The 25132-nt window shown below is 40.6% G+C and overlaps 1 protein-coding gene across 2 annotated transcripts in view; it reads right to left on the bottom strand.

Annotated features, from left to right (window-relative positions):
* SHC3 (SHC adaptor protein 3) overlaps positions 1 to 25132 on the bottom strand; it is a 185490-nt gene that overhangs the window by 64590 nt on the left and 95768 nt on the right. For both annotated transcript variants that reach the window (XM_081067439.1, XM_081067440.1), the window contains exons 7-9: positions 24310 to 24361; positions 16945 to 17071; positions 584 to 734 (exon numbers count right to left, since the gene is read on the bottom strand). In XM_081067439.1, coding sequence (XP_080923565.1) covers positions 584 to 734; positions 16945 to 17071; positions 24310 to 24361 — 330 coding nt within the window. The remainder of the gene's footprint in view (positions 1 to 583; positions 735 to 16944; positions 17072 to 24309; positions 24362 to 25132) is intronic.

The raw sequence follows: 25132 nt of genomic DNA, 5'->3' as shown, positions 1-25132 counted from the left end.
CAGGGTCAAAGCTACTGATACTTGATTTCAGTGCTATTTTTGACACTTTTATTAGTGTCATTATCATTCACATAAGGTAGGTGACATAAAAAAAAAAAACTCCCTATAACAAAACAGAGATACCCTAACCCTGGAAAGCAATTGCTTCACTAGAATTTTGAGTGGAAGGGAAAATCAGGAAAATGACTAAAATAGAAAAACTCATAAAATTCTCACTATTTGCAGGTCTACTTCCACTGTCTCTTCCAAGAATCCAAAGCACACAAGTTTTTAAAAAAATCTTGAACTCTCTCTTTTCCTTGTTAAAATGTAGTATCATGATATCTGTCCTAGAATGGAGAGGGAATCCCCAGACTCATATCTCAGGAATCACAATATAGTTCCAAGGTATTTGACTAACACCTCGTGATGTTAAAACAAAAGCCTCCTCTATTTGTCTGCTTTGTGAAATTCCAAAGGGAAAAGTTTGTGAGTTATTCTGTCAAAGACTGGAAAGAACACCAACCTGAAAATAATGTTGAAGAAAATAAAGAAGAAATCAAGTTTAGTTAGCCACCATGCAAGGAAAAAGTATACAACTTACTTGGGCTGTGTCAGGGGCTGGGGGTCTGGCTTTCAGTCGAGCATCAACAAAACCCCCTGGAGGGGGTTTCTTGCCCGGAATGCTGTTGTAGTATGGGTGGTCGGACCCATCGCCCTCTTCTTCAGTCCATGGCTCATCCACACTCTGCATTCTGTTAAAAGAGAATTTTCAAGGGCTTTAGCCAAAAGTTGAGCTTGTAGTTAAAAACAACAAATCTACTGTTAGTAATTGATGTAAACAGAGTTGTCAATGGCCATGTGACAAACAATACAGAGTTTATGGATTTAGCTTAGAAAAATTATTAAAACAAACAACCATAACAAACAGCAACAATAATAAATCCTGAGGAGGGAGACCTGATTTCCAGAATTGTCATATTATATTATTTAAAATTTCAGCAAAAAATTATGAGACGTGCAAAGAAAACATGTATGACTCATACACAAGAAAAAAGTAATCAACAGAAATTGTCCCTGTGGAAATTCAGATTTTGGACAAACTAGACAAAGACTTTAAATTAGCTAATTTAAATATGTTCGAAGAACTTAAGGAAAACATGTACAAAAATCTAAACATAAGAATCTTGTCTCTCTAAATAGGAAATATCAATATAGGGACAGAAATTTCAAAATATCCAAATAGAAATTCTAGAAAAGCCTAATACTTGTAACAAATTATTCACTAGAGGGGCTCAAGAGGAGGTTTAAGCTGGCAGAAAAAAGAATGACAGAATTTAAATATAGGCCAATTAAGATTATCTGATCAGAAGAACAGAAAGAAAAAACCAATTAAGAAAAATGAATAGAACCTCAGAGACCTCTGGGGCCCCATTATGCATACCAATATACACGTAATAGAGTCCCAGAAGGAGAAGAGAGTCTAAAAGGGGCAGAAACAGCATTTGAAAAAATAGTGGCCCCAAACTCCCCAAATTTGATGAAAATCATTGATTTACACATTCAAGAGGCTCAAAAATACAATCTCCAAGTAGGATAAACTCAAAAGGATTCACACCTAGATACATCATAATCAAACTATTTAAAGCCAAAGAGAAAGACAGAATCTTGAAAGCAGTAAGAGAGAGGCAACTCATCATATACAAGGGTCCTCAATAATATTAACACCTGGTTGCTTATCAGAAACAATGGAAGCCAGAATGCAGTGGGATAACATATTCAAGTACTGAAATAAAAAGACTGTCTACTAAGTATATTCCAAGAGATGCATGGTAGTTTAATTAACTCTCTCACTGATTTTTTTACATATTATTTTAATAGTATTTATTTGGCTTTTAGATAACATTTCCAAAGTACAGAAAATCATAATAATTAATATAAAAGATGCCTACAAATCTGCCACTAAAATTAAATAATTGTGAACATTTTGCTATATTTGCTTCCTTTCTGTTTTTAAAGAAATAAAATTTGTCAAATTTATTTTGTCTGGATAGTACATGATATTGACAGTAAAATGTTAATAGTAGAATCTAGATGATGGGTATAAAGATTTCAGTGTAAAATTCTTTTTGTTTATTGGAATCATTTCCTCATAAAATGTTAGGGTGGAAATACACTTGACAAATATAGTTAAAACCCACCTTGCCCTTTGATATCCTAGAGTTGGTATATAATATTCCTGTATGTTTTTATAAACATGCATTTATCCATAAACTATACATACAATTGTTTGTGTTTTTTCTAATTGCATAAATGTTTCATATCTGTTTTCACTCCATTTAAAAATTCTGGGACTTGTTCTGGTAATACATATATACCAATGTATTCTTTTTAATGACTAGATCCCATTACATGTGAAATTTAAAAGTTTGTCCACTCATTCTCCTGCCAAGGACCATCTGGGTCCTTGTCACTTATAACTCTAACTCTCATTGCACACAGCTTGCATGAGCTTGTGGTATCTTCTGTCAACTAGGAAAAAGTGAGGCCTTCACAGTCACCTCCAAAATGAATGTCTTTAAAAAATTTTTCCAATGAATGAGGAAAACAAATAAATAAAAGTCTCTTTTAAGAAAGGTGAAGATGTTAGAAGAATGACAGAAACCTTCATAATAATGAAGACAAAGGTAGACACTGCCTCCATGACTAAGTCAAAGCATGTGGCTGCAGAAGTTATTTTAAAAAACTGTGGAAAGTAAATTTAGGAGAAATAATAAAGTTTTATTTATGGTGAAAACACCATGGTATTAGGCTTTCATTATGTAAGTTCAATCAAGGACAGACTATTGAATGATCACTGTGCTTTGTATTTCTTTTAAATGTTTTTTGCTGTGTGGAATATTCTTATGTGCTAAATCAGGGGTAGACCCTGAATACTTTTTTATAATGAACTAAATATCTCACAATTACTATTTACATTTATTATTTTATTTAACTCAACAACAACAGCAACTGGGTTTCTGATCAAGATGACACAGTAGGTAAATACTGTGCTCCCCCCTCCCATGACCACATCAAAATTATAACCAAATTATAGAACAAGCAACTTATAGAACCATCTGAAGGCTAGTTGAACAGAAATCCTATAACTAATGATATAAAGAGGAAGCCATGTTGAGACTGGTAGGAGGGGTGAAGACACAAATTGGGCTGGAGCCACATCCACATGTGGTATTTAAGAATCAGGAGGATGTATTAATTGTACAGATCCCTACTGTGGAACAAGGGGTCCCAGCCCCAGACCCGGCTCCCCAGCCAGGAACACTAGTGCTGGGAAAAGGAACCCCCACAACATCTGGCTGTGAAAATCAGCAAGGATTTCGTCTGACTGGGTGAGATGGAAGACTACTGGAAACCCAGGCGTCCTCTTAAAAAGCCTGTGCACAGACTCTCTTGCCCCAGACACCCAGTGAAGGGACAGCAGTTTGAAAGGTGCGAGAGATATACAGGGAGAAACTGAAATGTGTGGCGTCAGAGCAAAGGCTGGAGGGATAGCTGCCATTGTCCCTGTGTTGAGCCCTTCTCCCATCTTTTCTGTACTGAGCCCTCCCCTCAATGAGCCTGCAAGTGTAGGTTGGTGCCAAATATAAATGTGCATTAACTTATTGAACACCGCTCACTACATCCTGATGACTCCCTGAGACACCCATCCCACCCACTTGCACACTGCCAGAGGCTCTTTCAGGTGTAAGTGGACAGCCTTGGTATGTGCTGCACTTTCTCTTTAAAACTCTCAAAGGTCTGCAGCCTCCAAGAAGGTGGCATCTGGCCTGAGTGTGCCCTGTGCCTCTTGCTGAATGACCCCAGGCTTGGCAATGGTGCTAAATCTGAACCTGCATTTACCTGATGAACACTACTTGCTCCATTCTGGTGACTCCCTGAGATGCCACCCCACCCAATTCACATACTACACAAAGCTCTTTCAGAAGGTGTGTCTTAGGGGCAACCTGCAGATGGCAGCTGGCCTGGAGGTGCCCTGTGCCTTTTGCTGAATGGCCCCAGTATTGGTGGCAGCCAGCCTCAGTTCGCAGTGTGGCCTCTCCCACACACCTCCTGGTTTAATACAGGCAGCCACCAAACACAGACTGTTTCGTAGTTCTTACCACGTGACCCTGGGCTGGTTACAGGCAGTGGTTGACCTTGGCCTGCCCTGGAGTCCCTCCAAAATCCAACACACCTTGTGGCGGGTTCAGACAACAGAGCACCACCTATTACTTCCACAAGTAGCACAATCAAAGGGTAATTTAAGCAGGCACAAGAGCCAAAATAAAGCAAGTCTCACTCTATGAGTTCAGCCACCACACAACAACTTGCTGGCTATAGTCATGGCCAGTCTCACAGCCAGTCAGCCTAAAGGTAAACCTCACCCACTGATGTGTCAACAGCAATAAAGGCTCAACTACAACAGGAGGGTACACACAATCTACACAAGGGATACTCCTGCAACACCCAGCTCAGGTGACCAGGGAGACTGTGCCATTGGGCCACATAAGACACCCACTACATAAGGCCACCCTGCCAAGACTGGAAGATGCAGCAGATATAGCTAATACATAGAAACAAACATAGAGAGACAGCCAAAATTAGGAGACAAAGAAACACGTCCCAAATAAAGAACAGGAAAAAAATCCAGCAAAACAATTAAAGAAAATGGAGGCAAGCAATCGACCAGATACAGAGTTCAAAACACTGGTTATAAGAATGATCAATGGACTTTGAGTAAGAATAGATGAACTCAGTGAGAATTTTCACACAGAGATAGTAAGCATTAAAAAAGAAAAAGACATAGAAACCATAAAAAAGAACCAGTTGAACACAATAACTGAAATGAAGAATACACTAGAAGGGCTCAGCAGCAGATTAGATGAAGTGGAGGATCAAATTATCAATTTGAAGGATATGGTTCACCCATATGTTCACCCATGCTGTTCACCCAACTAGAACAGCAAAAAGAAAAAAAAATAGAAAAATCAGAATAAATTAAGGGACATCTGGGACAACATTAAATGTAACAACATTCGTATCATAGGGGAACCAGAAGGAGAAGAGAGAAAGCAAGGGATTGAGAACCTGTTAAAAAAAATAATAACTGAAAAATTCCCTAACTTGGGGAAGGAAAGAGATATACAAGCCCAGGAAGTGCAGAGAGTCCCAAGCAAGATGAACCCAAAGAGGACCACACCAAGACACATCGCAATTAAAATGCCAAAGATTAAAGACAAAGAAAGTCTGCTAAAAGCAACAAGAGAAAGACATTTAGTTACCTACAAGGGAGCTACCATAAAACTGTCAATTGATTTCTCAACAGAAACTTTGCAGGCCAGAAGGGATTGGCACAAAATATTCAAAGTGATGAAAAGCAAGAACCTATAATTACTCAACCCGGCAAAATTATTTAGAATCAAAGGACAGATAAAGACCTTCCCAGACAAGAAAAAGCTAAAGGAATTCATCACCACCAGATCACTATTACAAGAAATGTTAAGAAGACTTCTTTAAGAAGAAAAAAGAAAAAGAATAATAATAAAATAACAGTAACTATATACCTATCAAAAATTACTTTAAATGTAAATGCTCCAATTAAAGACACAGGGTAGCTGAATGGATAAGTAAACAAGACCCATACATATGATGTCTACAAGAGACCCATTTCAGATCGAAAAACACACACAGACTGAAAGTAAAGGGGTGGAAAATGATATTTCATGCAAATGGAAATGAAAAAAGAAAAAATCTCGGTTAGCAATACTTGTATCAAACAAAATAGACTTAAAAAAAAACATTATAGTAAGAGACAAAAAAGGACATTTCATAATGATAAAAGAATCAATCCAACCAGAGAATATAACAGTTGTTAACATTTATGTTCCCAAAATAGGAGCACCTACATATAAAAAGGAAATATTGATGACATAAAGGGAGAGATCTACAGTAATACAGTCACAGTAGGGGACTTTAACACCCAACTGACTTCAATGAATAAACCTTCCGCACAGAAAACCAAAAAGGAAACAGCAGCCTTATATGACACATTAGACCAGCTGGATTTAATTGATATTTTTAAAACATTTAACACCCAAGCAACAGTATATACATTCTTTACAAGTCCATGTGGAACATTTTTCCAATGTGGACATCATAGGCCATTAGACAAGTATCAATAAATTTAAGAAATAATATCAGGCATCTTCTCTGACCACAATGGCTTGAAACTAGGAATTAATTACCAAAAAAAAACAAAAAAGAAATTGAAAAACACACAAACACATGTAGTCTAAATAACATGCTACTAAATCATGAATGGCTCAACAATGAGATCAAGGAAGAAATAAAAAAGATAACTTGAGACAAATAAAAATGAAAACACAATCACCGAAAATCTAAGGAACACAACAAAAGTAGCACTACGAAGGAAATTCACAGCAATAAAAGCCTAATTCAAGAAACAACAACAGGAGACATCATCAAAATGGTGGCGTGAGGTGAGCCTCTATAAAACTCCCCTGGAATTTACAACTAATCGAACAACAATGACTCCACAAAGGACTCCCTGCACAACGAACAGGCAAGACAAAGAGGCCCACTGCTGAATTCACCTAAAGGTGGGCGAATCCTGCAGGCAGGGGAGGAGGGAAGGGAGAAGTGAGGAGATGGAGCCCTGCGGGAGCAGGACACAGACCTAGGCCAGTGCTTCGAGCTTGCTGCATCCCGGAACTACCGCAGCTGAAGAAGAGGGAAGAACTCCTACTGCTAGGGCTCCACTTCTGGCACACAAGGCTGAGGGGGCAGCATATAAAACTGCTGAAACCAATGCTCACGTCAGAGACCTAGGAGAAAAGACTGAGGGAAGAAGGCTGAAAACGGTGGTTTAAGCCCTCACTGCCAGCAGAGAGCGGAAGCCTTGGGCACTGAGACTAGCCGCACCCTCCCTACCCTCCTAGAGCTCATCCTGCCCCCACCTGCCTGGTGCTGGAGGCGGAAAGGTAGCAGTGTCAGATCAAAAGAACAGAATATTTCCTGCTCTGGGAACTGTGGACCGCAGACACAGATTCGCAGCCAACTAGTTCTGGCAAAGGGGAGGGAACTGTGGAAGCAGGACCGGCTATGGTGGTGGTCGCTGCCATTGCTCTGGGCCACCTCTCACAACTCACCCCACCCCTGGCCCCACCTATCTGGGAAAATCCCTGCAGGAGTAAACAGAACTGCTGAAAAACACGGGCTCTGAATCTGGTGCAGAAAGAGCTTTGGAACTTCAAAAGCTCTCTGCATCCCCACAGGGACGTGGCGCCCTATGACTCAGGCGAACTGTTAACAGAGGAGAAAACCATCTCCCAGGGAATCCCCCCATTGTATGAGAAGCTGGGATACTGCAGAGAAAACATAGCACTATGGGGTTAGAGAGAAAACAGAGGATGCAGTCGGAGAGAAAATAAAACATTCTACCAACAAGTACTGGAAAACAAAAGAAAGACCTCTTCCTATCAACCTGTTGCAGAAGTCACTCCTGTAGATGTCTAGGAAAAGAAATAATAAATCAGTAATTGCCATGAATAACCAAGGCAACAAGACAACTCAGAAAGAAAGTGAAAAGTCTCCAGAAAAGGAACTTAAAGATATGGAAATATGTCACTTAAATGACAGAGAATTCAAGGTTGCAGTTGTGAAAAAAACTCAACGAGATGCAAGAAAACACAGAAAGGCACTTTAATGAACTCAGAAACTCAATAAAAGAACATGAGCATTTTACGAAAGAGATTGAAATGTGAAAAAAAGAACCAAATAGAATTTTAAGAACTCAATAGAAGAAATTAAGAATGAAATAACCAGCTTAAGCAGTAGAGTTGCCCAGATGGAGGAAAGAATCAGTGACATGGAAGACAGAAACATGGAAATGACACAGATGGAAGAAGAAAGAGACTTGAGACTTAAAAGAAATGAAAGAACTCTACAAGAACTTTCTGACTCTATCAGAAGGAGCAATATAAGAATAATGGGCATACCAGAAGGATAAGAGAGACAGGAACAGAGAATATATTCAAACAAATTGTTGATGAGAACTTCCCAAATTTGTGGACAGAACTGGAACCTCAAATCCAAGAAACAAAAAGAACAACTAATTATCTCAATCCCAACAGACCTTCTTCAAGGCACATTGGATTGAAGCTGTCTAAAATCAATGACAAAGAAAGAATTCTCAATGCAGCCAGGAAAAAGAAGATGGTAACCTACAAAGAAAAGCCCATTAGATTATCATCAGATTTTTCAGCAGAAACTTTACAAGCAAGGAGGGAGTGGAACTAAATATTCAAACTATTGAAAGAGAGAAATTATGAGGCAAGAATAATATATCCAGCAAAGATATCCTTTAGATATGAAGGAGGGATAAAGACCTTTCCAGAGATACAGAAGCTGAGGGAATTTTCTAATGCATGACCTGAACTACAGAAATACTAAAGGAGGCTATTCGACCACCATCAACAAGGACAATTTGTGGCAACCAGAACATAAAAAGGAGGAGAGTAAAGGCCTGAATCGGAATATGGGAATGGAGAAAGTAAGCGTGCTGAAGAAAATGGAATACTCTAAATATCAAACTTTCTTTTACATAAACTTAAGGGTAACCACTCAAAAAAATTCCAGAACTGAAATATGTACTGTAATAAAATAAGAAACAGAGGGAAACATCATAGAAAACCACCACACAGAAATAATAGACAACAACAAAATGGCAAAGAACCAATGGAGACACAGTCTTACCAGAAAACTAAAGACAGAATGACAGAATATCCTCACGTATCAATAATCACCCTAAATGTAAATGGACTGACTCACCAATAAAGAGGCACAGAGTAGTAGATTACATCAAAAAACTAAACCCAACCATATGCTGTCTCCAAGAGACACATCTCAGCTACAAAGACAAGCATAGACTCAAAGTAAAAGGATGGAAAATGACACTCCAAGCATATGGTACCCAGAGAAAATCAGGTGTAGCCATCATGATATCAGATGAAACAGACTTCAGGGTGAAAAAGATAACAAGAGACAAAGATGGACATTTCATAATGGTAAAGGGGACTATACTACAAGAAGACATAACAGTCATCAATATTTACGCTCCCAATCAGGGATCACCGAAAAATACCAAGCAACTACTAACAGAACTAAAGGGAGAAATTGACCAAAACACAATTATACTAGGGGACTTAAATACATCATTGACAGCAATGGATAAATCATCAAAACAGAAAATAAATAAAGAAATAGCAGCCCTAAATGACACATTAGATGAAATGGACATAATTGTCATATATAGAGCACTTCATCTTAAAACATCAGACTATACATTCTTTTCGAGTGTACATGGAACATTCTCAAGGATAAACCATATATTGGGACATAAAATCAGCCTCAGCAAATTTAAGAAGATTGAAATCATTCCAAGCATATTCTCTGATCACAAGGCTTTGAAATTGGATATCCACTGCAAAAAGAAAGCAGGAAATAACAGAAATACATGGAGATTAAACAACATAAAGAATGACTGGGTCAAAGAAGAATTAGAGGAGAGATCAAGAGATACATAGAAACAAATGACAATGAAAATACACCCTACCAATATTTTTGGGATTCAGCGAAAGCAGTTTTAAGAGGGAAATTTATATCATTACAGGCCTATCTCAAGAAACAGGAAAAATCCCAAATAAATAACCTCATGTTACAACTCAAAGAACTAGAAAAAGAAGAACAAGTGAAACCCAAGGTCAGCAGAAGAAATGAAATAACAAAAATCAGAGCAGAACTAAATAAAATACAGAAGAAAAAAACAATAGAAAATATTAATGTGACAAAGAGCTGGTTTTTTGAAAAGCTTTACAAAATTGACAAACCCTTGGCTAGACTCTCCAAGACAAAAAGAGACAAGACACTAATTAACAATATCAGAAATGAAAAAGTGGAAGTTATCAGGGACACCACAGAAATACAAAAGATCATGCAAGAATACTATGAAGGACTATATGCCACCAAATTCAATAACCTAGAAGAAATGAGAAGTTCTTAGAAACATATAGCCTTCCTCGGCTGAACCATGAAGAATTTGAAATTCTAAATACACAGATCACCAGTAACGAAACTGAATCAGTCATCCAAAACCTTCCCAAAAGCTAAAGTCCAGGACCAGATGGCTTCACTAGTGCATTCTACCAAAACTTCAAAGAGGATCTAATACCAATCCTGCTTAAACTATTCCAAAAAATTGAAGAAGAGACAGTACTCCTTAACTCTTTTATGAGGTCAACTTTACCCTGATACCATAACCTGGCAGAGACAACACAAAAAAAGAGAACTACAGACCATTATCTTTGATGAATACAGATGCAAAAATCCTAAACAAAATTCTAGCAAATCCAATACAACAATGCATTAAAAAGATTATTCATCACGACCAAGTGGAGTTCATCCCCGGGGCACAACGATGGTTCAACATCCGCAAATCCATCAATGTGATACATCACATAAACAAAATAAAAGACAAAAATCATATGATTATATCAATTGATGCAGAAAAACCATTTGACAAGATACAATATCCATTTATGATTAAAACACTTAATAAAATAGGTATAGAAGGAAAATACCTTAACATGATAAAAGCCATATTTGACAAGCCTTCTGTTAATCTCATAATTAATGGCGAAAAACTGAAGCCGTTTCCTCTATGTTCAGGAACATGACAGGTTTGTCCTTTATCACTACTGCTTTTCAACATAGTGTTGGAAGTCCTTGCCAGAGCCATCAGGCAAGAGAAAGAAATAAAAGACATCCAAATTTGGAATGAAGAAGTTAAATTGTCACTCTTTGCAGATGACATGATGCTATATGTAGAAAACCCCACAATGGGATTTATAGATGATTTAATAGAGAATTGTACACCTGATATTATGTAATTTCATTAACAATTTTCACCCCGATAAATAAATAAAAAAGAAAAAAAAAAGAAAACCCTAAAGACTCCACCTAAAAGCTATTAGAAACAATCAACGAATACAGTAAAGTTGCTGGCTACAAAATCAACGTACAAAAGTCCATTGCATTCCTATATACTAACAATGAAATCTCACAAATAGAAACACAAAAAACAATTCCTTTTGCAATTGCAGCAAAAACATTAAAATATCTAGGAATAAACTTAACCAAAGATGTGAAAGACATATATGCTGAAAACTATAAGACATTTTTAAAAGAAATTGAAGAAGACGCAAAGAAAAGGAAAGACATTCTGTGCTCATGGATTGGAAGAATCAACATAGTTAAAATGGCCCAAAATAATATACAGATTTAATGCAATCCCCATCAAAATCCCAATGGCATTTTTTAAAGAAATAGAACAAAAAATCATCAGATTTGTTTGGAACCACAAAACACCCCGAATAGCCAAAGCAATCTTAAGAAAAAAGAATAATACTGGAGGTATGACACTCCCTGACTTTAGCTTGTACTACAGGGCTACAATAATCAAAAAAGCATGGTATTGGCAGAAAAACAGACACATAGACCAATGGAATAGAATTGAGAACCCAGAAATAAAATCACATCAATATGGACAGATAATTCTTGACAAAGAAGCTAAAAATATACAATGTAGGAAAGACAGCCTCTTGAATTAATGGTGCTGGCAGAAGTGGATAGCCACGTGCAAAATAATGAAACTGAACTGCTATCTGTCACCATGTACCAAAATTAATTCAAAATGGATCAAAGACGTAGGCATAAGACATGACACAATAAACTGCATAGAAGAAAACATAGGTACTAAACTTATGGACCTTGGGTTCAAAGAACATTTTATGAATTTGACTCCAAAAGCAATGGAAGTAAAAGCTAAAATAAACAAATGGGACTATATGAAACTTAAAAGCTTCTGCACAGCAAAAGAAACCATCAACAAAATAAAGAGGCAACCAACTGAATGGGAAAAGATTTTTACAAACTGTGCCTTCGATAAGGGGCTAACATACAAAATTTACAAGGAACTCATGAAACTCAACAACAAGAAAACAAACAACCCAGTTGAAAAATGGGCAGAGGACCTGAAGAGACATTTCTCTAAAGAGGACATACAAAATGGCAAATAGATATATGGAAAAATGCTCAACATCACAAATCATCAGAGAAATGGAAATAAAAAGCACAATGAGATATCACCTCACCCCAGTCAGAATGGCTATCATCAACAAGACAAATAGCAACAAGTGTTGGAGAGGCTGTGGAGAAAAAGGAACCCTCATACACTGTTGGTGGGAATGCAGACTGGTGCAGCCATTATGGAAGGCAGTGTGGAGGTTCCTCAAAAAATTACAAATAGTATTACCATATGACCCAGCAATCCCTCTCCTGGGTATCTATCCAAAAAAATCTGAAAATATTTATACATAAAGACACGTGTGCTCCAATGTTCATTGCAGCTTTGTTTACGGTGGCCAAGACATGGAAACAACCAAAATGTCCTTTGATAGATGAATGGATAAAGAAGTTGTGGTATATATACACAATGGAATACTATTTGGCGGTAAGAAAAGATGATATAGGAACATTTGTGACAATATGGATGAATCTTTAGAGTATAATGCTAAGCGAAATACGTCAGAAAGAAAAAGCAGAGAACCCTATGATTTCACTGATATGTGGTATATAAACCAAAAACAACAAAAGAACAAGACAAACTAATGAGAAACAAAAACTCATAGACACAGACAATGGTTTAGTAGTTACCAGAGGATAAGGGGGTTGGGGGTTGGAAGATGAGGGTAAGGGGGATCAAATATATGGTGATGGAAGGAGAACTGACTCTGGGTGGTGAACACACAGTGGGATTTATAGATGATGTAATACAGAATTGTACATCTGAAATCTATGTAATTTCACTAACAATTGTCACCCCAATATATTAAAAAAATAAAAATAAAGAAATTAAAAAAAAGAAACAACAACAAAACTCAAATAAATCATTTAAACTTACACCTAAAGAAACTAGAAAAAGAAAGAAACAAGCAAGACCCAAAGTGAGTAGAAAGAAGTAAGTAATAAAGATCCGAGTTGAAAAAAAAACAAAAAAATAGAGTGTAAAAAAAAGCAATACAAATGATCAATGAAACTAAGAGCGTGTTCTTTGAAAAGATAAACAAAATTGATACAACTTTAACCACACTTATCAAGAAAAAATCAGGGAGGGCCAAATAAAATAAAATCAGAAATGAAAGAGGAGAGCTGACAACAGACACCACAGAAATACAAAGGATTATGAGAAAATACTATGAACAATTATATACCAGCAAATTAAACAATGTGGAAGAAATGGATAAACTCCTAGAAATATACAATCTTCCAAGACTGAGTCAAGAGAAACAGAAAATCTGGAAAGACTGATTACTACTATCAAAATCAAATCAGTAATCAGGACACTTCCAACAAACAAAAGTCCTGGACTGAATGGCTTTACAGGAGAATTTTACCAAACATTCAAAGAATTCACATCTATCCTAGTCACACTATTCCAAAAAATTGAAGAGGGTGGAAGGCTCCCAAGCTCATTTTATGAGGCCGTCATTACCTTGATTCCAAAACCAGACAAAGACATTACAAAAAAAGAATATTATAGTCTGGTATCCCTGATAAACATAGATGCAAAAATTCTCAACAAAACATTAGCAAATTGAATTCAGCAATATATTACGAAGATCATACATCATGATCAAGTGGGATTTACTCTTGGGATGCAAGATTGGTTCAATATCTGCAAATCAATTAATGATACATCACATAAATAAAATGAAAGATGAAAATCATGTGGTCATATTAACAGATGCAGAAAAAGCTTTTGACAAAATCCAGCGTCCATTTATGATAAAAACTCTCAGCAAAGAGTGGGAATAAAGGGAACATACTTCAATATAAAAAAGACCATATATGACAAACCCACAGGTAATGTCATACTTAATGGGGAAAGGTTAAAAATGTTTTCCTTCAGATCAGGAAAAAAACAAGGATATCCACTTTCATCACTGTTATTCAACATAGTATTAGAAGTCTTAGCCATGGAAATCAGATAAGAAAAAAATAAAAGTCATCCAAATTGGAAAGAAAGAAGTAAAACTGTCATTATTTGCAGATGACGTATTACTACATAGCAGGAACTCTAAAGATTCCACCAAAAAACTACTAAAACTGATAAATGAATTCAGTAAAGTAGCAGGATACAAAATTCATATTCAGAAATTGTTTGCATTTTTATACACCTAAAGCAAAATATCAGAAAGAAATTAACAAAACAATCCCACTTACAATTGCATCATTAAAAAATACCTAGAAATAAATTTAACCAAGGAGGTAAAATACCTATAGTTGAAAAGTTGTAACATTGGTAAAAGAGATTGAAGAATATGCAAATAAATGGAAGTATATACCATGTTCATGGATAGGAAGAATTAACATCGTTAAAATGTGCACACTACCTAAAGCAATCTATAGATTCAATGCAATCCCTATCAAAATAGTAATGGCATTTTTCACAGAACTCGAACAAATAATCCTAAAATTTATATGGAAACACAAAAGACCCCTACCAGTCATAGTAATCTTGAGAAAGAAGAACAAAGTTACAGTTATCACACTACCTGATACTGAACTCTAATATAGGGCTATAGTAATCAAAACAGCATGGTACTGGCATAAAAACACACATATAGATCAATGGAAAATAACGGAGTATCCAGAAATAATTAACATGGTCAATTATTCTATGACAAAGGAGGCAAGAATATACAATGGGATAAAGACAATCTATTCAATAAATGGTGTTTGGAAAACTGGACAAATATATGCAAAAATGAACCTAGACAACTTTCTGATACCATATACAAGAATAAGCTCAAAGTGTATTAAAGACTTAAATGTAAAACCTGAAACCATAAAACTTCTAGAAGGAAACATAGTAAACTCTCTGACATTGCTCTTAGTAATATTTTTTTGGACATGTTTTCTTGGGCAACAGAAACAAAAGGAAAAAAACAAACAAATGGGACTACATCAAACTAAAAAGTGTTTGCACAGCAAAGGAAATCATCAATAAAACGAAAAGACAACCTACTAAATGGGAGAAGATAGTCACCAATGATATGTCAAATAAGATGTTAATATCCAAAATATATAAAAAATTCATACAATTTAACATCAAAAAAGAAACAATCCAATTAAAAAATTGGCAGAGGACTTGAATGGACGTTTCTCCAAAGAAGACATACAGATGGCCAATAGACATATGAAAAGATGCTCAACGTCACTAATTATTAGAGAAATGCAAATTAAAACCACAATGAGATATCACCTCACATTTGTGAGAATGACTATCATCAATAAATCAACAAACAACAAACGTTGGTGAGGATGTGGGGAAAACGGGACCCTCATGCACTATTGGTGGGATTGCAAATTTGTACAGCCACTATGGAAACAGTACGGAGGTTCCTTAAAAAATTAAAAATAGTACCATATGATCCAGTAATTCCACTTCTGGGTATTTATCCAAAGAAATTTGAAACACTAATTCCAAAAAATATATGCACCCCTATGTTTACTACAGCACTATTCACAATAGCCAAGATATGAAAGCAACATAAGTGCCCATCAATAGACAACTGGATAAAGAAGAAGTGATATTATATACAATGGAATGTTACTCTGCCATAAAAAAGAATGAAATCTTGCCATGTTCAACAACATGGATGGACCTAACGATTATTATACTAAGTGAAATAAATCAGACAGAGAAAGATAAATCCCATATGATCTAACTTACATGTGGAATCTAAAGAACAAAACAAACAAACAAACAAAACAGACTCAGAGATACAGAGAACAAGTTGATGGTTGCCAAATGGAAGGAGGTTTTGGGGGCCTGGGTGAAAAAGATGAAGGGATTAAAAAGTACAAATTGGCAGTTAGAAAATAGTCAATGGGAGGGGAATATAGTTAATAATATTGCAATAGCTATGTATGGTGACAAGTAGGTGCTGGACTTATCAGCAGGATAACTTCATAAGTTGTATAAATGTTTAACCTCTATGATGTACACCTGAAACTAATATAATATTGAATGTCAACTTTAAAAAAAGGATTTTTTTGTATAGTACTTTATATGGTACCACTAACAATTCAGTATATAATTTCCAACCAAAATGTCTACTTAACAAAGATAAAAAATTTTAAAAAATAATAAATTTTAGGACTTTAAAAAAAACCCCAGCGATTGTCAAGGTGAAGCCATTATTTATCTTATTTTACAGAGAAAGCTGCTGAGACCAAGATTTGTTGAAGAACTTGACCAAGGCCACGTGGGCCATCCAGTGTCCAAGCTACAAAGGCCAATAACACAGGACTGACACCGGTATCCCAGACACAGGGCCTTACAGGGGAGCCTCCGACTCTGGACTTGGACCAATCAGGATGACGAGGACAATGTGACGTGCAGAACTTGTGATGATATAAACATATGTGACATATGTGACATAGGTGACATATGGAAACATCACATGGTTGCACAGGAAACAGAATGAAAACATATTACAATGCTTTTTTCTGTAGGCTTGGCTACTGTCACTATAGTTTCAAGAAAACGTTTTTCTAAATATTCGGAGCATTGACTGTATGTCAGCTTCCATCTGCCGGTTTCCTCAGCCACAACCCAGCACTATCAGGTGTTTCTGAGCCTAGGAAACCCTGTGATGAATGGTGTCTGTGCAGGGCATGCCTCGGGGAGGCAGTTTGTGGTTTTTCTCCTTTTAAGTGTTTGTAAGAGGAAAGGTGATAAAATGCAGAAAGGCCACTGCCAACGGTAGTGCTACTCACCGGTCGTGGAGAGCGGGGATTTTGGAAGGACACTGCAAATATTGCTTAAACCGGAGTTCAAAGGCTTGTCCGATGGAGCCAATGACATCCTGGGCCAGCCCATCACAGCATTCCAGAATGTGACAAGCTGTGGGAGCCAGAGACATGGGCCCATTAGAGACAAACACTACAGCTATGCAGGCTCCTCCATATAGACCTTCTTGAGGGTGAAACCATGTCAGCCGTGGTGAGAAGAGAGGGACAAGGAGGTGTATCTGTCCTTCATGATATGTTTTGGAGGCTCTACCTGCAGCTTAATCCCTGGGGACCCCCAGCTGTACAATGTCACCATCGGATGAATTTCTTAATAGCCTATTCTCTCCAAAATTAAAAATTAATCACTTTGCGGCAGGCACCCACCATTCTTGGATGGCACACTGTCCTGTGGTGGGGCTGCAACATGATCCATGTGAAACCTCCAGAGAAAAGAGAGCCAAGTGGGACAGGGTACAAACAAAGTCCCCTCCTCTGCTCTACATAAAAGTGACCATCTACGGTGTCCCGCAGAGGAGCTCCAGCCCCTCCACACATTACCATGACGAGTGTGACATGGTCTTTTTACTAGTGGGATAGAGGCATTCTCCCTGGAGAAAATGACAGATGCATGTATCTCACTCCACCTTTCTTTTGCCAACAATTAGGAAGTAATTGTATTTCAGGAAGGGTTCCTCCAGGAGTGTGGAGGAGGCATTTATTTCTACAAGAGTAGCTGTTCTCGGGCACCAGAGACACGAAATTATCCTCTGACTGCAGGAGAATCCAGTACACACCCGAAAGAGGACTCCTCAGAGGAGAAGCTGCCCAGGAAGGACAGAGACATCACTGCTTCTGCAGTTTGTGACTCTTGCATCACGATGCTTGCTGCCTTCTCTATGCACAAAGCCAGTGGAGCTCACCCAACTACAGATGCCAAGTCTGGCGACCTCAGCTTCTTTTTCCCAAGGCTGGATGGGAGCATACTGCTGAGGACACAGGGAAAAGCTCTGCTGGAGAAACACAAGTGGGACTTGACTGCTCTTTGGACCGTAGTACCATCCTTGGATACACGAGGTATCGCCAGGAGATTGGGTCCAGGGAGACCTATGTCCTAGCTGTATTTTTAGTATTGACTAATGATATTTTGTTATTGATATTAGGTTTTATTAAGTATCAACCTGGGTAGGCACAAAGCAAGCCCATATGGAGCAGCTATTAGAGTTGCAGGGCTGCTGGTTAACTGACAAGAGTCAGGAGTGGAGGTGTCTTCCCAGCCAATAAGGAAGTAGGCCTCTAGGCTGGTGTGAGGGATAGACACTTGGCTCCCCCACCTACCCCGTGTTTTCAGCCACTCACCGCCAGCATCAGCACTAGCCATGGGAGTTGGCAGGCCAGGACTTTGGAAAACCAGCATAAAGACTGGGGATGGATGAGTCGAGAAAGCGCATCTTATTTTTCTTCTAAGGAGAAAGGCAGTGTCCTAACCTTTAACGTAGTGGAGAAAGAATTAGGTTTTGGCAGAGGGGGCTGTAGGATGGGTCCACACAGCCCACTTATCTCCCACACGCCAGAGAGCATCAGGCCTGGAAAGGGGCCTCTTTAAGTCCGTTCCCAGGACGTTTGGAAGCTGCAGAGCTTTGGGTGGAGGTGAGGGCTGAGTCCTGTGGGCCTAAGATGACTCCAGGCTCTGCTACCTGGCTCGTCCTCAATAGACTGAGAAAACGGCATCTGCTGGCTTGGTGTGAGGCCCTTTCCGTAAAACGCTCTTCATGTGTTCTGGGAATTCACTCCAAATCCAAAATTGCCCCTGGGCTGCCAGTCTCTCCGGGCCTGGTATTTTCTCTGAGAGTATTGCAATGGCCTTTAGCCCAAAGCCACCTTTTTCTACCCTGACCTGCATGACTTGGTGTGTGAGAGAAATGAGGAGGCCCTCAGCTAGGTGGCCATCAGAGTTGCTTGTTTTACCTGCACAAAGAAAGGACAGAGCCAGAGGCATCATTCATGAGCAGGAAGGGGACTAGATGAAAGACACGTACAGAATCAACACTCAGAACGACGTTATAAAACCTAAAATGTGGCCCAAAGCAAACACAGGAGCTGCAAAATGGGGTTGTTCCCCATTGACCCCTTCGCTGAGAAAGTGGCCCTTTTGCAGTAGTAGAAGTTACATCGGAGAGGAAGCCTGAAAGAAGTCGCTGAATGAACCATGTGAAGGTCTGATGCGAGAATGTTGTAGGTACGGGCCCAGCAGGGGCAAAGGCCCTGAGGCAGGTGCTGGTATGATGTTCAAGGAAGAGCCAGAGGTCTGTGGAGTTGGAGTGGGGAGGGAATAGTGGGGGAATGAAACAGATTAGAGCAGGACTGAACTCACATCAGATCCTGTGGGTGTGGTGATGAGACTGGCAGATGCTTTGTGGAGGGAGGAAAGACATCGATCTGTAGCTTGAAAAGTGTGAGGGGCCCGTGAGGCTTCTGAGTGCAGATGTGTGGCAGGCTCGTAAGAGCATGAGTCCAGCTTTCAGCCAGAGGCCTGGGTGAGATGGAGGCATTCAGAGTCTGGCACAGGACGTTTCAAGTGCAGGGCCTGGCTCGTGTGTATAATCACTGTTGACAATGGCCAAGTATGGAGCCACTTAAATGTCCACCCATACGAAAACTAATCTCCCACCCAGTGTTAATAGATGGATTTAACCTTCCAGTTTAAAAAGAAAAAACAAGTAAACCATTGCTTTCGCCAACTATGTAAAGTCCGAGGAGATGCTGTGTTCTTTGCCACCAGTGAGTTCATATTAGTTAAGGCCTCTCACAGAAAGCCACCGCCTGGGGCTACAACTGCTCAAGACCATAGGACCCCTAAATTCCTTGCTGAGAAGACCATCTGCTATCAGAGAAGCCCGTGTGAGACAGCATTCCCACATGCAGGCTTCCCTGCAAGCACATTCACCAAGGTTCCCATTACTCAGGAAATCTCCGGGAAAGAGCAGCAGAATGTATTCGGAGCTATTCAGGCTGAACACACAGGCTTCTCTCCTGTTGGGTCCGCACCACCTACATATAGGGTATGATTTTCCACAGCCAGGTTGGGGAGCCCCAGATGGTGCCCGAACAGGGATGAGATTGTGATTATAAATCATATAAAGTCCATGCCTCCTGCTGGCAGCCGTATGCCCAATGAAAGCATCATATTTTAGCTCCTTTTGTGACTCAAACAGGGCAATCTGAACTAATATATACAGCTGCAAAACACTGTAGGGAATGAGAGTCATTGGGTAGCAGAGGAAGTTCCAACTACTGAAAATTAGTAAAAACAAAATGGTGTGTTAGGATCCAGCAAAGCCTGATTTGTTGGGAGTTTTATCTCTCCACACATCAACAGTCACCTTCCAGGGCTATTGGCCCTGCCTTTCAACTATAATGCACCAGCCACACAAAACTTCACTCATTTGTGTCCCTTGTCTGCTGGAGACAGTGGTAGAGGTTTCCATACAACCTAATGAGTTGGGTCAGAGGCCCTTTCACCAGATTTACTATGTAAGCCATAGATTCTTGATACCAGACTGACAAATATAGATTCTCTCTCTAAATAGTTCTAGATAAATTAAAAAAAAACATGCAAAAAATGTATAGGCATCAATCATCATGGAAAAGACAAATGATAACAGTGAGGAGCTTTGACCCATGTCTGTAGGATTTAGACAGAAGATTTTCTGGGACCCAGATGTGACACCTGTCCATCTTCAGGAGCTGTGACTGCAGCCAAGGAATTACTCCTGCACATCAGCCAGGGCTTCTGGACAGAGAGTTAGACATGTAAGTGCCCAAATAAGAACATTCACTCTCAGAATTTCCTGCTAATCTGACTCCTGAATGGCAGAGGCCATTCTCACTAGGTTAAACTTGCTGCCTGTCCCAGGGAAGGAAGAAGGAGAACAGAAGCAACTGGGAGAAGTCCTTCCACCAGATCCTTATTGGAAAGGGGTAATCATGGGGTAGACACACATGGGATGTAGGCAAAGCATGCTCCAAGGTCATGTTCATGACTGGAGCTGCCTTCCCTATACACACTTCATCCCAGGAGGCTGGACCTGCCTGTGTGAGGGGCACGGAGCTGTAATGCATAAGAGGCCTGCAAGTTCCTGCCATAGGGTGAGTTTGGTTCCCTACCCCTTGAAGCTGAGCAGGCTGTGTCTGCTTGGATAGTAAACTATGGCCAAAGTGAAGTTGTACCTGGCCTTTCAGAGCTCTGGAATCTTCCACTTAGGTATCGTGGAGCCCAGAGCTACCATGTAAGAAGTTCTACAACCCTGACAGAGGGGCCCCTTGGAGGGACCCTTAGTCTCCATGGAGAGGGAGAAGGACCCTGCTAGCTTAGCCTTCTAGCTAACCCTGCCAAGATGTGAGGCATGGAAGTGACGTCAACTTGGACATCCTAGAACAGGTCAGGCACCATCCAAAGACACCCAGTGACCCGTTTTGATGCCACATGAAGCAGGAGAATTGGCCAGCCCAGGCCTGCCTGGATTCCTGACAATCATATCAAAAGATACTGTAGAATGATGGTCATTAAGCCACTAAATGTACAGTAGTTTGTTGCAGGCGATAGATCTTTGGAGCGAAGGGATGAACATCGCTGACCAAGTATGTCAAGGGGCCCCTGTGCTGGTGGTGCCCCAAAGCAGCAGCAGCAGAGAGCAGGTCAGCATTTGTCTCATGCGGCACCACAAACAGATCCCAGAGGGAGCCTGGCACAGCAACCGCCGGACCTATGGACCCTGACCTCCATGGCTTCGAAAGGCACTGTGAGTGGAAGGTACTCCTGGTTTGTGGCTCTGAAACAAGACAGTAGCCTGTATATTTCCATGGCCCCGAGTCAGCTTGCGTGGGGCTAAACTCCTTCAGGGTCTGGTGTTTTATTGCCTAGACTTGGCTGTACTTAGGATCACCAGGAGAGCTTTTCAAAAATACAGTTGTCTGGGCCATACTCTCTGAGGCCTGAGCATGGAGATTCTTGAAAGTTCAGCCAGGTGATTCTACAGCACAGTTCATTTTGAAAATCACTGACTTAGGAGTCATTAAATGCATCCAAAAAAATTAAAAAGTCTAGAATTGCTTGAAGTTAATTTGGAAAGAACAAAAATAATGAACTTCAGCAACTGTTAACCCTGGGCTGAAACTGGGAATTCTGTGCCTGGGGAGGAGCAGTCTGCTACCTCCCCTGCAGCCGCCCCCCAACTTGGTGGGACCTTAGGATGGTTGAAGGGGTTAGCCTCTCTTATGGGTTGAATTATGTCCCCAATAAAAAATGTATTGACTCTTACCTCAGAATGTGACCTTACTTGGAAATAGGTTTGTTGCATATGTAACTAGTTAAGATGAGATCAGGCTGGATTATGGTGGGTCTACTCCAGTATCACTGCTGTCCTTATAAGAAGATGTCCACACGAAGACAGAGACACACTCAGGGCACAAGGCCATGTGAAGACCGAAGACTGGAGTGAGGCAGCCACAAGCCCAGGACACCAAGGATTACTGGTCTACCATCAGAAGCTGGGAGAGGCAGGAGGGATTCTTCCCTATGGGCTTCAGAATGAGTGTGGCCCTGCCAGCACATTGACCTCAGATTTCCAGGAAAACAACAGTGATTCCTGTTGTTTTAAAGCATCTGGCCTGTGGTATTTGTACAGTAGCCCTAGCAAACCAATAATACAGCCTCTAACTGGAAGAATGGGCTTGTGTTCAGTTGTCATGGCCTGCCCTCTCACCCAAGACAAGTACTGCTATTTGTAGATATTGCTGATGTAAAAGCTGCTTCAAGTTTAAGGAGTAGTGGGCTAGATAGAGCATGTTAGCAAGGGGTCTTAGGCACGGTCCTCGACTCATCAAGACCATCCCTGTCCCCTTCCCATCTACCTTCAAAACTTTGTAATGACCCCACCTCTGGTTCAGGAGTGACAATGTCACAATTATAATATAGGATGTTATCTGTATTACAGAACCCCCTCCCCCCAGACACCCCGGTGATGGCTTGTAGGGGACCTCCAGAGCAGCTGGAGGAGAATAACAGCTAACGTTCTCTGTAAGATCTTGTTATCTTCAGTTTGAAGAAAGAAAAGGCAGCCCCTGAAAATCACTGCTTACTAACCCAGGGCTGGAAAAGGTCCAGACGGAAAATCACCCTCACACACCTACATGGGAATGTAAATTTTTACAGCCAATCTGCACAGGAATTGGCAAGGTCCACTGATGTAACAACCCATCTAACACTGTTCCTATGCAAACGGCTCTTTAGGTTGGGCCATGTGACACTGTGGGGAAGAACAAAGGAATCTGCACATGGGGGCCCCTGGACATCCACGGACAGATCTCAGTAAAGCTACATCATGGATTGGGTAACCTGATCTCTCTGGGCTGTCTTGAAACTATGTCTAAGATATAGTGCTGGGCAGGGGGAACAAAATAGAATGCTAAGATCTCATTTGTATTGAGATTTTAAAAGAAGAAGAAAACATATGTGTATGTATATGGATGAAAAAGTTCTGCAAAGCAAAGTAGAAAAATTTAACAGTTGGTACCTGGTGCGAAGGGTGAGAAGAGTAGGGAAACCAGTGGGTCGTGGAGGGAAGTGCTGTTTTGTATTGTTATAAACCCCACTGTGATCTTTGTCAATGAGTTCTGAATTGGAGTTGTGTGGTGCACCAGTAGCTGCCTGGTATACAAGGGTATTCAGGATCACTCTTAATCAGCCCACCCACCCATGCTCCTTAGTGTCTAGTGAGTGGGGCTTTGATTTTGTAAGTGATACAAGAGATGGGGTGGTGGCCGTGGAGGGAGAGTCTCTGAGTAAAGGGTCCATGAGGATGGAAAGACCTTAAATGCCTCAGAGCCCCTCTCCCCGCTGGTGTAAATTTGAGGGGCAGAAGGAGACAGCACCTAAACTTCCACATGGGCCTTCGGGGCTGTGCAGTAGCATGCGGCTTCTAGGAGAGACTTGGTGAGCAGTGGACACACAGGGAGCTGGAGCCCGGCAGGAGGCCGGTGGTTTGCCATCTTCCGTGTGTAATGAAGCCATTTCAGAGTATGCGTGGGAGCTGCCCTGAGCAGCGCAGGCGCACCAGGCAGTAGCCGGCTGGAAACAGGTGTGTGTTTGGAGCTCACAGATGTCCAGTGTCTCCTAACCCAATCAGCTGCACTGCCAAACTGCCTACAAGTCTCAGTTATGGCGAACAATGCTACATGACACATGCTCATTTGGGTAAAGGGGGCTGAGCTGAGAGGAACACCTGTGTCAGCATCTAGTGCCAAGCTTGGCTGTGTTCGAACGAGAGACTACAAGGGTCAGGAGTTGCTTACCTCTGCGATTAACAGGGTCCTTGGCTACATAGGCAACGTAGTCTGTTGTGTCCTGTGAAAGAAACATAAGATGTCCACATCACCAATCACACACAGCGACAACACTGTCAGATGCACAGTGCACAGACCAGCTCAGGAACAAAAGGCCACCGATAACAGCCCAGCAAGGGGACATTTCTCAAACTGAGCCGTGGGCGGGATCTCCGGGGATCTTGGGAAATGCTGATTCTGACTCATGGTCCTGGGCAGGGCCTGAGTGCTGTGTCCACACCAGCCAGCTCACACATGGCAAGCTGCTTCTCCAGGCCACACTCTGAGCAGCAGGGATGGGAAGGGCATCTGTTCTCAGCATGACGGTCACCCGAGGGGCTTCAGAAACAGATACCAGAGTCCCAACTCCCAGATAACCTGATTTAACAGAATTGGGTGTAAGGCCTGGGCATGAGGAATGGTTAAAGCTCTCCCAGATGATTCCAATATGAACCAAGGCTGAGCATCACTTCTATGAACTCTGTCCGCAGCAGTGGGCCTCAGCCTCGAGCTGGGGTCGGCATTCCCCACAGGGCTTGTTAAGACACAGATCGCTGAGTCCCGCCTCAGGGTTGCCCAATCCGCACGGCTGGCATGAGGCCCCCAAACATGCATTTTTGACAAGTTTCCAGGTACTGCTGCTGCTGCCGGTCTGGGGGCCACGCGTTGAGAATGACTGGTCTAGAAGAAATTCAGCAGTGGGTGTTCAACGGATGGGAGCAAATTTCCCTCATGGGTGGGTGAGATAGGATGGTTCTTTCCTTCTTGGACATAAGTAGTGATTTTAATTCTT

The sequence above is a fragment of the Rhinolophus hipposideros genome (genome assembly GCF_964194185.1).
Source record: "Rhinolophus hipposideros genome assembly, chromosome: 11".
Taxonomy (NCBI): domain Eukaryota; kingdom Metazoa; phylum Chordata; class Mammalia; order Chiroptera; family Rhinolophidae; genus Rhinolophus; species Rhinolophus hipposideros.
This window is presented reverse-complemented; position numbering and strand designations above follow the sequence as displayed.